Source organism: Gymnodraco acuticeps, unplaced genomic scaffold (assembly GCF_902827175.1).
Source record: "Gymnodraco acuticeps unplaced genomic scaffold, fGymAcu1.1, whole genome shotgun sequence".
Classification (NCBI taxonomy): Eukaryota; Metazoa; Chordata; class Actinopteri; order Perciformes; family Bathydraconidae; genus Gymnodraco; species Gymnodraco acuticeps.
In genome coordinates this window covers 525,843-538,895 of record NW_022992037.1, presented here as the reverse complement: position 1 = coordinate 538,895, position 13,053 = coordinate 525,843, and the positions used below count along the sequence as shown (strand labels likewise).

Sequence of the window (13,053 nt, the reverse complement as noted above, 5' to 3'; positions counted from 1 at the left end):
GATCCAATTGAGATAAGAACTGAATCCGCCTTTATAGTTTCACTGCTAATGTCTTGATCCTTACTGTCTGAAACAGCAGATGATGTAACCGGAGATGTTGCAGTTGGTGTCTCAGTGCTAAACAGAGAGGATTTAGACGTGACAGAGGAAGACTGCGTCAACATGTCTTGGGTTTGGTCACCTGAACCATCTTCATCTGTTTTTGAGAGAATAGAACTTGTCTCTGGTCTAGCTGATAATCTTTCTGTTTGACTTGTGACAGTCATTGATGGAGTTTCAGTGTTTAACATTGAGGACAGAGTGGTTGCCAGAAGTAAGGACTCTGCGATTAAATCTACACTGCTGTCTACAGACTTTTCAGCTTGAGTGGTAGGTTGAAGTGCCAATGATGCAGTTCCAGGGCCCATGGTTGGTCCACTGAATGAAGGAATGGACTCCCCCATTGTAGATATACTGCTGATAGAATCATCATCCATTTTCGTAACAGAGGATTTAACAGATACCCAACTTGGAGACATTGTCATTGAGCTTGTGAGTGTCTCATCAGAGGATGGAGAAATGGATGGTTCTCCTGTAAATGATGGCAGTTTTGTGAAATTTATGACGGAGGAGATATCAGTGTACATTTCAGATGTTTGGTCACCTGAGCCATCTTCAGCTGCTTGAGTGACCATGGCACTTTGTTCGGTGTTATCAGTTATTGCAGAGACTGAGGACTTCTCTGTCTGAGCTGTTGTAGCACTGGCTTGTTCCACAATGGAAAGAACAGTTGATCTCTCAGTGCTAAACAGCGAAGAAGATGTAGGAACCATAGTGTCTTTGCTGGACATTTTATTAGTTTGCTCTACTGAGCTCTCTTCCTCTAATGTTGGGAAACTAGGACTTGTCTCTGGTGTAGCTGATGTTTTAATTGTTAGACTTGTCGTAACAGTATCTTGAGTTTTAGCTGACCCTGATGTTGGTTTCTCAGTACTGTATAATGATGAAGCTCTGGTAATAGCTGTTTTCAAAGTGTCACTTGTTCCAGTTTCATGTGATGCTGTCACTGATGGTGACTTTGTACTCGACAATGAAGAGAAAGTAGTTGCTCTGATGGTTGACTCTTGGGCAAAATCATCAGTGTTGTCCCCAGAACCCTCGGTTCCTGTGGGAATGAGCAATGATGATGTTTCCGGTTTAAGGGTTGATCCAATTGAGGTAAGAACTGAATCCGCCTTTATAGTTTCACTGCTAATGTCTTTATCCTTACTGTCTGAAACAGCAGATGATGTAACCGGAGATGTTGCCGTTGGTGCCTCAGTGCTAAACAGACTGGATTTAGACGTGACAGAGGAAGACTGCGTGAAAATGTCTTGGGTTTGGTCACCTGAGCCATCTTCATCTGTTGTTGGGAAAGTAGAACTTGTCTCTGGTCTAGCTGATGTTTTACTTGTGAGACTTGTGACAGTCACCGATGGAGTTTCAGTGTTTAACATTGAGGACAGAGTGGTTGCCAGAAGTAAGGACTCTGCGGTGAAATCAACACTGCTGTCTACAGACTTTTCAGCTTGAGAGGTAGGTTGAAGTGCCAATGATGCAGTTCCAGGGCCCATGGTTGGTCCACTGAATGAAGGAATGGACTCCACCATTGTAGATATACTGCTGATAGAATCATCATCCATTTCCGTAACAGAGGATTTAACAGATGCCCAACTTGGAGACATTGTCATTGAGCTTGTGAGTGTCTCATCAGAGGATGGAGAAATGGATGGTTCTCCTGTAAATGATGGCAGTTTTGTAAAATGTATGACGGAAGAGATATCAGTGTACATTTCAGATGTTTGGTCACCTGAGCCATCTTCAGCTGCTTGAGTGACCATGGCACTTTGTTCGGTGTTATCAGTTATTGCAGAGACTGAGGACTTCTGTGTCTGAGCTGTTGTAGCACTGGCTTGTTCCCCAATGGAAAGAACAGTTGATTTATCAGTGCTAAACAACGAAGAATATGTAGGAACCGTAGTGTCTTTGCTTGACATTTTAGTAGTTTGCTCTACTGAGCTCTCTTCCTCTAATGTTGTGAAAGTAGGACTTGTCTCTGGTGTAGCTGATGTTTTAATTGTTAGACTTGTCGTAACAGTATCTTGAGTTTTAGCTGACCCTGATGTTGGTTTCTCAGTACTGTATAATGATGAAGCTCTGGTAATAGCTGTTTTCAAAGTGTCACTTGTTCCAGTTGCATGTGATGCTGTCACTGATGGTGACTTTGTACTCGACAATGAAGAGAAAGTAGTTGCTCTGATGGTTGACTCTTGGGCAAAATCATCAGTGATGTCTCCAGAACCCTCTCTTCCTGTGGGAATGAGCAATGATGATGTTTCCGGTTTAAGGGTTGATCCAATTGAGGTAAGAACTGAATCTGCCTTTATAGTTTCACTGCTAATGTCTTTATCCTCAATGCTTGAGGCAGATGATGTAGCCAGATAAGTTACATCAACTTGTTCCATAGTTGATGCACTTTGTGTTGAGTAATGTCTGAAATATTCGGTGAATGACGCCATTGTTGTCTTAATCATTTCAATAGCACTGTATAAAGGAAACGCAGTGGTTGCAATGGATCGATGTGAGGAAGGAGTTGTTGTATCATCCTGTTTCAACTCTTCATGCATAGTTGTGGGTGTTGAAGTTGAAGGAACATTTGTTTTATCTGGGCCTATTGATTTCACTGTTTGTGATGTTACTTGACTCTCCCATGGAGCTTGATCTGTTGTATTTATAGCACTTGATGTTGCAGTCTCTGCAGTAGTAGGCAACATTGGGCCAGTTGTGAAACTATTTAAGGTTTGAACCATTAAACCCTCTACCTTTGGTATAGACATATCAGCAGTCACCAATTCTGGTGTTATCTCAGTCTTCTCTGTCTGTTTAGTAACGGTTGAACTACTAGAAACTAAAGGGGCTGTTGTGCTTAGGTATTGATCCTCCATGTCTGAAACAGCAGATGAGGTAACATGAGATGTTGCTTTTGATTCTTCAGTGCTGTATAGTGTTGATTTAGCTGTGACAGAGAAGGTCTGAGTGAACTCTTCTTGGGTTTGGTCACCTGAACTTTCTTCATCGGTTGTTGCAAAAGTAGAACTCGTCTCTAGTGTTATTGATGCTTTCTGTGTCTCACTTGTGGTCACAGTCTCCTGTGTTCCAGTTGACACTGAGGTTGTTTTCTCAGTACTATACAGTGATGATTTTTTAGTGACAGCTGTCTTTGAAGTATCAATTGTTTCAGTTTCTTGCGATGCTATCACTGATGTTGACTGTGTATTCGAGAATGAAGAAACAGCAGATATTGTAACAGGAGATGTTACTGTTTGTACCTCAGTGCTGTATGGAGTTGATTTAGCTGTGACAGAGGAAGTCTGAGGGAACATGTCTTGGGTTTGGTCTCCTGAGCTTTCTTCATCTGTTGTTGGGAAACTAGGACTTGTCTCTGGTGTAGCTGATGTTTTACTTGTTAGACTTGTCGTAACAGTATCTTGAGTTTTAGCTGACCCTGATGTTGGTTTCTCAGTACTGTATAATGATGAAGCTCTAGTAATAGCTGTTTTCAAAGTGTCACTTGTTCCAGTTTCATGTGATGCTGTCACTGATGGTGACTTTGTACTCAACAATGAAGAGAAAGTAGTTGCTCTGATGGTTGACTTTTCTGTGAAGTATTCAGTGCTGTCTCCAGAACTCTCTGTATCTGTGGTAATGAGAAACGATGATGTTTCAGGTTTCATTGTTGATCCAGTGGATGTAAGAATATACTCTGCCTTTGTAGTTTCACCATTAATGTCTTTCTTATCAATGTCTGAAACAGCAGAAGATGTAAGAACAGATCTTGCAGTTGGTGCCTCAGTGCTGTAGAGAGACGATTTAGCTGTAACAGAGAAGGTACTAGTGAACATGTCTTGGGTTTGGTCACCTGAGCTTTCTTCATCTGTTGTTGGGAAAGTAGAAATTGTCTCTGGAGTAGCTGATGTTTTACTTGTTAGACTTGTCGTAACAGTATCTTGAGTTTTAGCTGACCCTGATGTTGGTTTCTCAGTACTGTATAATGATGAAGCTCTGGTAATAGCTGTTTTCAAAGTGTCACTTGTTCCAGTTTCATGTGATGCTGTCACTGATGGTGACTTTGTACTCGACAATGAAGAGAAAGTAGTTGCTCTGATGGTTGACTCTTGGGCAAAATCATCAGTGATGTCTCCAGAACTCTCTGTTCCTGTGGGAATGAGCAATGATGATGTTTCAGGTTTAAGGGTTGATCCAATTGAGGTAGGAATTGAGTCCAGCGTTGTAGTTTCACCACTTATCTCTCCTTCCTCAATGCCTGAAACAGCAGATATTGTAACAGGAGATGTTACTGTTGGTACCTCAGTGCTGTATGGAGTTGATTTAGCTGTGACAGAGGAAGTCTGAGGGGACATGTCTTGGGTTTGGTCTCCTGAGCTTTCTTCATCTGTTTTCGTAGAACTTGTCTCTGGTGTAGCTGATATTTTTTCAGTTGGACTTGTTACAGTATCCTGTGTTTCTGAAGATGGTGTCTCAGTACTGAATAGTGATGAAACTTTAGTGACAGCTGTTTTTGAAGTAACAATTGTGTCAGTTTCTTGCCATGCTGTCACTGATGGGGACTCTGTGCTCAACAATGAAGAAACAGTAGTTGCTGTGATGATTGACTTTTCTGTGAAGTCTTCAGTGCTGTCTCCAGAACTCTCTGTATCTGTGGTAATGAGAAACGATGATGTTTCAGGTTTCATTGTTGATCCAGTGGATGTAAGAATATACTCTGCCTTTGTAGTTTCACCATTAATGTCTTTCTTATCAATGTCTGAAACAGCAGAAGATGTAAGAACAGATCTTGCAGTTGGTGCCTCAGTGCTGTAGAGAGACGATTTAGCTGTGATAGAGAAGGTACTGGTGAACATGTCTTGGGTTTGGTCACCTGAGCTTTCTTCATCTGTTTTGGGGAAAGTAGGACTTGTCTCTGGAGTAGCTGATGTTTTACTTGTTAGACTTGTCGTAACAGTATCTTGAGTTTTAGCTGACCCTGATGTTGGTTTCTCAGTACTGTATAATGATGAAGCTCTGGTAATAGCTGTTTTCAAAGTGTCACTTGTTCCAGTTTCATGTGATGCTGTCACTGATGGTGACTTTGTACTCAACAATGAAGAGAAAGTAGTTGCTCTGATGGTTGACTCTTGGGCAAAATCATCAGTGTTGTCCCCAGAACCCTCTGTTCCTGTGGGAATGAGCAATGATGATGTTTCCGGTTTAAGGGTTGATCCAATTGAGGTAGGAATTGAGTCCAGCGTTGTAGTTTCACCACTTATCTCTCCTTCCTCAATGCCTGAAACAGCAGATATTGTAACAGGAGATTTTACTGTTGGTACCTCAGTGCTGTATGGAGTTGATTTAGCTGTGACAGAGGAAGTCTGAGGGGACATGTCTTGGGTTTCGTCTCCTGAGCTTTCTTCATCTGTTGTCGTAGAACTTGTCTCTGGTGTAGCTGATATTTTTTCAGTTGGACTTGTTACAGTATCCTGTGTTTCTGAAGATGGTGTCTCAGTACTGAATAGTGATGAAACTTTAGTGACAGCTGTTTTTGAAGTAACAATTGTGTCAGTTTCTTGCCATGCTGTCTCTGATGGGGACTCTGTGCTCAACAATGAAGAAACAGTAGTTGCTGTGATGATTGACTTTTCTGTGAAGTCTTCAGTGCTGTCTCCAGAACTCTCTGTATCTGTGGTAATGAGAAACGATGATGTTTCAGGTTTCATTGTTGATCCAGTGGATGTAAGAATATACTCTGCCTTTGTAGTTTCACCATTAATGTCTTTCTTATCAATGTCTGAAACAGCAGAAGATGTAAGAACAGATCTTGCAGTTGGTGCCTCTGTGCTGTAGAGAGACGATTTAGCTGTGATAGAGAAGGTACTAGTGAACATCTCTTGGGTTTGGTCACCTGAGCTTTCTTCATCTGTTGTTGGGAAAGTAGAAATTGTCTCTGGAGTAGCTGATGTTTTACTTGTTAGACTTGTCGTAACAGTATCTTGAGTTTTAGCTGACCCCGATGTTGGTTTCTCAGTACTGTATAATGATGAAGCTCTGGTAATAGCAGTTTTCAAAGTGTCACTTGTTCCAGTTTCATGTGATGCTGTCACTGATGGTGACTTTGTACTCAACAATGAAGAGAAAGTAGTTGCTCTGATGGTTGACTCTTGGGCAAAATCATTAGTGATGTCCCCAGAACTCTCTGTTCCTGTGGGAATGAGCAATGATGATGTTTCAGGTTTAAGGGTTGATCTAATTGAGGTAAGAATTGAGTCCAGCGTTGTAGTTTCACCACTTATCTCTCCTTCCTCAATGCCTGAAACAGCAGATATTGTAACAGGAGATTTTACTGTTGGTACCTCAGTGCTGTATGGAGTTGATTTAGCTGTGACAGAGGAAGTCTGAGGGGACATGTCTTGGGTTTGGTCTCCTGAGCTTTCTTCATCTGTTTTCGTAGAACTTGTCTCTGGTGAAGCTGATATTTTTTCAGTTGGACTTGTTACAGTATCCTGTGTTTCTGAAGATGGTGTCTCAGTACTGAATAGTGATGAAACTTTAGTGACAGCTGTTTTTGAAGTAACAATTGTGTCAGTTTCTTGCAATGCTGTCACTGATGGGGACTCTGTGCTCAACAATGAAGAAACAGTAGTTGTTGTGATGATTGACTTTTCTGTGAAGTCTTCAGTGCTGTCTCCAGAACTCTCTGTATCTGTGGTAATTAGGAATGATGATGTTTCAGGTTTCATTGTTGATCCAGTGGATGTAAGAATATACTCTGCCTTTGTAGTTTCACCATTAATGTCTTTCTTATCAATGTCTGAAACAGCAGAAGATGTAAGAACAGATCTTGCAGTTGGTGCCTCAGTGCTGTAGAGAGACGATTTAGCTGTGACAGAGAAGGTACTGGTGAACATGTCTTGGGTTTGGTCACCTGAGCTTTCTTCATCTGTTGTTGGGAAAGTAGAAATTGTCTCTGGAGTAGCTGATGTTTTACTTGTTAGACTTGTCGTAACAGTATCTTGAGTTTTAGCTGACCCCGATGTTGGTTTCTCAGTACTGTATAATGATGAAGCTCTGGTAATAGCTGTTTTCAAAGTGTCACTTGTTCCAGTTTCATGTGATGCTGTCACTGATGGTGACTTTGTACTCGACAATGAAGAGAAAGTAGTTGCTCTGATGGTTGAGTCTTGGGCAAAATCATCAGTGATGTCTCCAGAACTCTCTGTTCCTGTGGGAATGAGCAATGATGATGTTTCAGGTTTAAGGGTTGATCCAATTGAGGTAGGAATTGAGTCCAGCGTTGTAGTTTCACCACTTATCTCTCCTTCCTCAATGCCTGAAACAGCAGATATTGTAACAGGAGATTTTACTGTTGGTACCTCAGTGCTGTATGGAGTTGATTTAGCTGTGACAGAGGAAGTCTGAGGGGACATGTCTTGGGTTTCGTCTCCTGAGCTTTCTTCATCTGTTGTCGTAGAACTTGTCTCTGGTGTAGCTGATATTCTTTCAGTTTGACTTGTTACAGTTTCCTGTGTTTCTGAAGTTGGTGTCTCAGTACTGAATAGTGATGAAACTTTAGTGACAGCTGTATTTGAAGTATCGATTTTGTCAGTTTCTTGCAATGCTGTCACTGATGGTGACTCTGTGCTCAACAATGAAGAAACAGTAGTTGCTGTGATGATTGACTTTTCTGTGAAGTCTTCAGTGCTGTCTCCAGAACTCTCTGTATCTGTGGTAATTAGGAATGATGATGTTTCAGGTTTCATGGTTGATCCTTTTAATGTTGGAATTGACACCATTTCAGTTTCACTACTTGTGTCTCTATTCTCAATGCTTGAATAAGCAGATATTGTAACAGGAGATGTTGCTGTTGTTGCCTCAGTCCTGTATAAAGTAGATTTGTCTGTGACAGAGGAGGTCTGAGTGAACATATCTTGAGTTTGGTCCTGCAAGTGTTTTTCATCTGTTGTTGTTGAACTTGTCGCTGGGGTACCTGACATGTTCCCTGTTTGACCTGTTACAAACTTCTCTGTTTCCATTGACACTGATATTGGTGTCTCAGTACTTAATAGTGATGAAGTAACAGCTGTCTTTGAAGTATCAATAGCTGTAGTTCCTTGCAATGCAGTCACTGATGTTGATTCTGTACTCGAAAATGAAGAAGCAATAGTTGCTGTTATGACTGACCCTTCGGTAAAGTCATCTGTGCTGTCTCCAGAAATCTCTGTACCTGTTGTAATCAGGACTGATGCCGTTTCTGGTGTCACAGTTGATCCACTCAATTGAATTGACTCCGCCATAGTAGTTTCACTACTAATGTCTTTATCTTCAATGCTTGTTATAGCAGACAATGTAACAGGAGATGTTGCAGCTAGTGCCTCAGTGCTGGAGACAGGGGATGTAGCTGTGACAGAGGAGTCCTGAGTGAACATCTCTTGGGTTTGGTCACCTGAGCTTTCTTCATCTGTTGTTGGTAAATTCGAACTTGCCTCTTGTTTTATTGAGGCCTTCTCAGTCTGCCTTGTGTTAACAGTCTCCTGTTTTTGAGTTGACACTGATGTTCGTCGCTCAGTACTGTATAATGATGAAGTGGAAGTTACATCTTTTTTTGAAGTATCAGTTGTTTCAGTTACTGTTTTGGTTTCTGTTTGAATAAAGGGTGATGTCCTTGTGCTTAACATTGAAGAGACTGTGGAGGCTACAGTGACATCCGAAGTGTGCTCTACCGAACTTAGTGTATCTGTTGGAGTTAAGAGTGACATTGTTTCAGGTTTGATGGTGTCTCCACTGGAGGAGGGCATTGATTCTACCATTGATAATTCAGTGCTATTATCTTCCTTCTCAATGTCTGAAACAGTAGAAGATATAACAGAGGCCAAACTTGGATGCGTTGTTTCTGCGCTCATTACTGTCATATCAGAATCAGAAAAAACTGATGGTTCTTCTGAAGGTGACATTGTTTTTGACTCAAAGGTTTCTACAGTTTTTGTTGTTTTAGGTGACATTTCTGCCTTTGGTGTCCCAGTGCTGTATAGAGATGATGTTTCTGAAACAAAAGATGTATGAGTAGACATATCTGGGATTGTGTCACCCGACCCATTGGCATCTGTTGTAGTGAATACAGAACTTTCTATGATTTTGTCAGTCATTGTAGTGTCTCTTAACGTTTCTGTCTGACTTGTGACCTGTGCTGATGGTGTCTCAGTGCTAAACAAAGTGACCAACTCTTCACTTGATCTTTCAGTTGTCTGTGTGCCTAACCTTTCTTCTTGTGTTAAATGTGGTAATGAAATTGTTTCTGTTGTACCAGTAGGAGCAAATGTGCTTGGTTGTAGTGATGCTCCTGTTTCTTGTGTCCCTTCATACATTTCTATTGGTTTTTCAGTGCTGTACACAGAAGATGTAGTTGTTTGACCTCCAGAGCCAACCTCTGCTTTTAAAGTGTGTAGTGGGATGGTAACTTTGTCAGTGATGCTACTAACTGTGGGTTCCTGTGAACTGGATAGTTTTTCAGTTTGTTTCCCAGTCACTATGCCACCAGTGATTAATGCAGAAGAGGGAGTTTGTGTCCCATTGGTGTCATGAGAAACAGTAGTCCTTAATATGACCTCTGACGGTTTTACAGTTATTTCTGTAATGTCACTCTTTGAAGCATCAGGCGATATTGTCTGGCCCTCTAAAGTCACCTCATCTGTGGGTGTGAAAATAGAGCTAATTTCTGAAGTGACTGATTTCCTTTCGGTGGTTTTGATTTCTGACATTTCTTGTGATACTGATGTTGGTATCTCAGTGGTTAAAGCAGAAGATGCCGTTGTTGAAGTATGAGCTGTCTCATATTGTGTGGTTCCTGATACTGATTTCTCTACTGCTGCACTTGCTCCACTTGATGTCATACCAGAGGTTTGGTCATCTGTAATCTGTTGAGCAGTGCTGGGATGTGATGAACCTGTTTCCCTAATGCCACTTATTGGGGTCACTGTTAGAGTTTGTGTCTGTTTTATGTCCACAGTTACGCTTGAGATTTTGGCTGTAGAGGCCGCAGTTGAAAGAGACTGATTTGGTTTAACAGTGCTAATGACTGGAGAAATAGAAGTCGCCACAGGTGATGAAGTGTGCTCATCCGTCACACTAGTCACTGTTTCCCCAAGTAATTCAGTCATTGGTGATGCACTTTGTGTTGAGTAATCGAAATATCCAGTGAAAGATACCATTGTTGTCTTGATCATTTCAATAGCACTGTATAAAGTCGAAGCAGTGGTTGCAATGGATTTATGTGAGGAAGGAGTTGTTGTCTCATCCTGTTTCAACTCTTCATGCATAGTGGTAGGTGTTGACATTTTCTTTAACTCACCAGTGGAATAAACAGATGTTATATCTTTGCCTGCTGTTTTTGTTTGTGATGTTACTTCACTCTCCCCTGTAGCTTGATCTCTATGTGTAATGCCTGATATTGCTGTCCCTGCAGATGTTTCTGATGGCGAGCCAGTTGTCAACTGCACTGTTTGAACCCCCGAACCCTCCTCCTCTGGTGTAGACATTACATCAGTTGTAGCTTTCTCTGCTGATGAGACTGAAGACATTTGGCTGGCTGTACTTCCTCCCTGACTCGTGACTGTACGCTCTACATTTTCAGCCAGGGTAGATGGTAGAGATGCTGATGACTCAGTGCTGCGTACATCTATAGCTGGTGTTATCTCAGTCTTGGCTGTCTGTTTATGAGTGGTTAAACTACTTGATACTAAAGGAGCTGTTGTGCTGAAGGCAAATTCTTTTGGGGTTTGGGTCTCTTTCTGTCCTTCCACATCTTGAGTGGAGCTCTGTGGGTCACTAGTTGTTGATGTTAGTGTTGTGTCATCAGCGTCATCCGAGAAGGGAGTGTACACAGTCTGTAATGTAGACTGAGTGCTGTCTTCAGCAGCTGGAGGGGCAGATGTGCTCTTTGTCTCCTCTGTGGTTTCTGCTTTATCTCTGACTGTGTAAAGTTCAGTTGAAGAAGTAACAGGGGATTGGTCCTTAGGGTTCTCTGTCTGAGTCACGTATGAGTCACTTTTCACATACTGCGGAGTCCTCCCTGACTCGCCTACCTCTTCTTGTGCAGATGTGGTGACGACAGACGTGGTTCTCATATCAGCCTTCGTGGTTTGGGTTTCTTTAGTTACTGTGGTGATGTGTGGTGCAGCTGGTGTTACTGTAGGAACAAAGTCAGCAGAGGTAGCTGTGACATTATACATCCTCTCTGTGTCGTATGTGACAGCTGGGCCAGCTTCAACTTTTAGTGCACTTTTCGATTCTGTGTTCTCCATTGTTGAGGCTGGAACAGAGGTTGTGTCATTCTGTGTTGGGCCTTTTGTAGTGAGTTCATCTACCCCAGGGAGTATCTGAGGAGGTGTCGATTCTACTATTGGGATTATATCAGTTTCATACTCATTTAGGATCTCTGTAGAAGTCAGCATTGTCGTCTGCAACTCTATAGATTCATTGGAGCTATCAACAGGGAGATCGGTATAATCAAACACTGTGGTTATTTCATCACTTGCTCCCATAGTTGTCACATTTGTCATAATCTGGGTACCTTTGGCCTCTTCTTCTATCTGCCTGTGTGGCTCCAGAGTGATTTCATGTCTACCATTTATAAAGCTAACCGTTGGAGTGATGGTTACTGCTGCTTGGGAGGCAAAATCTGGGTCTCCACTCTGCAGGATGGGCTCACCATCGGCTATGGAGGGGGTGGGATGGTCAGCTACAACTGGTATGGCAGGAGACTGAGTATCTTGTGGTAGTATAGCCAGGTCAACTGCAAAGAAAATAAATGAAAAGGGGCAAATTGTGACAATTTCTTTGCCAATCATCTGAAAGTAAAGGTCATGGTTTGAACAAAAACTACAAAAGACAACATTTTACTTATAAAATTCCAGAAGTAGTAGGTTTGATATTGTATCAAAGAGTGTCGCACTGTTACACACATCACATAAAAGAGATGTTTTTTTAATTGTGAGTGGAAGAACACCCAACAAATTAAAAAACTAATTTATTGGGGGAACTCATTTTTTAAATTAAATTAAATTATCAGTCAGGGTAATCGCGGATTAGCCTTTGAGACAAACATTTAAAAGAGAGAGTCTAACAATTGTATCATTTGTGACTAAAACCATTGTGATTTAAAATGATAAATATATGGTTAGCACAGCAAGTATTCTCACAGAAACATTATTTATTATTCTCACAGAAACATTATTTTAAAAAGAAATTGAAATAAACAAACATTGCGAAACACTGCACATAAATCTTTCTCGAACATATTAATGTCTGAGCTTCATCCAAACCACTATTCAAAGATTTATATTCTAAATTGATGTGAAAACCAAATATGAAGAGGCCTTTTGAACATAGACATTGCCAAGTCATTCAACAATGTTAACAGCTTTGACCTGTCCTTTTTTAACCACTCACAGGGCTTTTAAAACACAACTCAGCACTCCTCAATTCATACATACATCCATACACTGGTGGCAGGGGATGCAATACAAAGTGCCACCTGCCCATCATGAGCTATAAACATTCACACAAACAGCCATCTGAAGCTTATTTGAGATTCATCATGCCAACAGCATTTATGGCACATATCATACTGTAGTTGTATGCCCATGCATGTAGGATATCAAATATGAATCCAAACATCATCCTCACAATCTACTACTTAAAATATAAGAGGAGAATTAAATCAAAACATGTATAGAATGATTCATGTTACAACATCCACTAGAGGTCCACAGACTCAAAGATAAAGTGATTTCAGTTGTCGGCAGTTGTCTGCTATTCATTTGAACACTAACACAGAAGCAGTGTTCAATTCCCTTTATACAGTAGCAGACAATATCATCGCCGCATGCAGCCAGGCGACACACTTATCCCTGTGCCACAATATTTTCCACAAGCCTTTTCACACACAAACTGAGAGGGCAAAGTCCTTTAGTCCCTCAGCTGAAG

The 13,053-nt window shown here is 41.3% G+C and overlaps 1 protein-coding gene across 1 annotated transcript in view; it reads right to left on the bottom strand.

Annotated features, from left to right (window-relative positions):
- Positions 1-6,733, bottom strand: part of LOC117536724 (mucin-17-like) — a 29,802-nt gene extending 23,069 nt beyond the window's left edge. The window contains exon 1 of the mRNA XM_034201714.1: positions 1,145-6,733. Coding sequence (XP_034057605.1) covers positions 1,145-6,479 — 5,335 coding nt within the window. The 5' untranslated portion in view covers positions 6,480-6,733. The remainder of the gene's footprint in view (positions 1-1,144) is intronic.
- Positions 6,734-13,053: the final 6,320 nt, after the last annotated feature.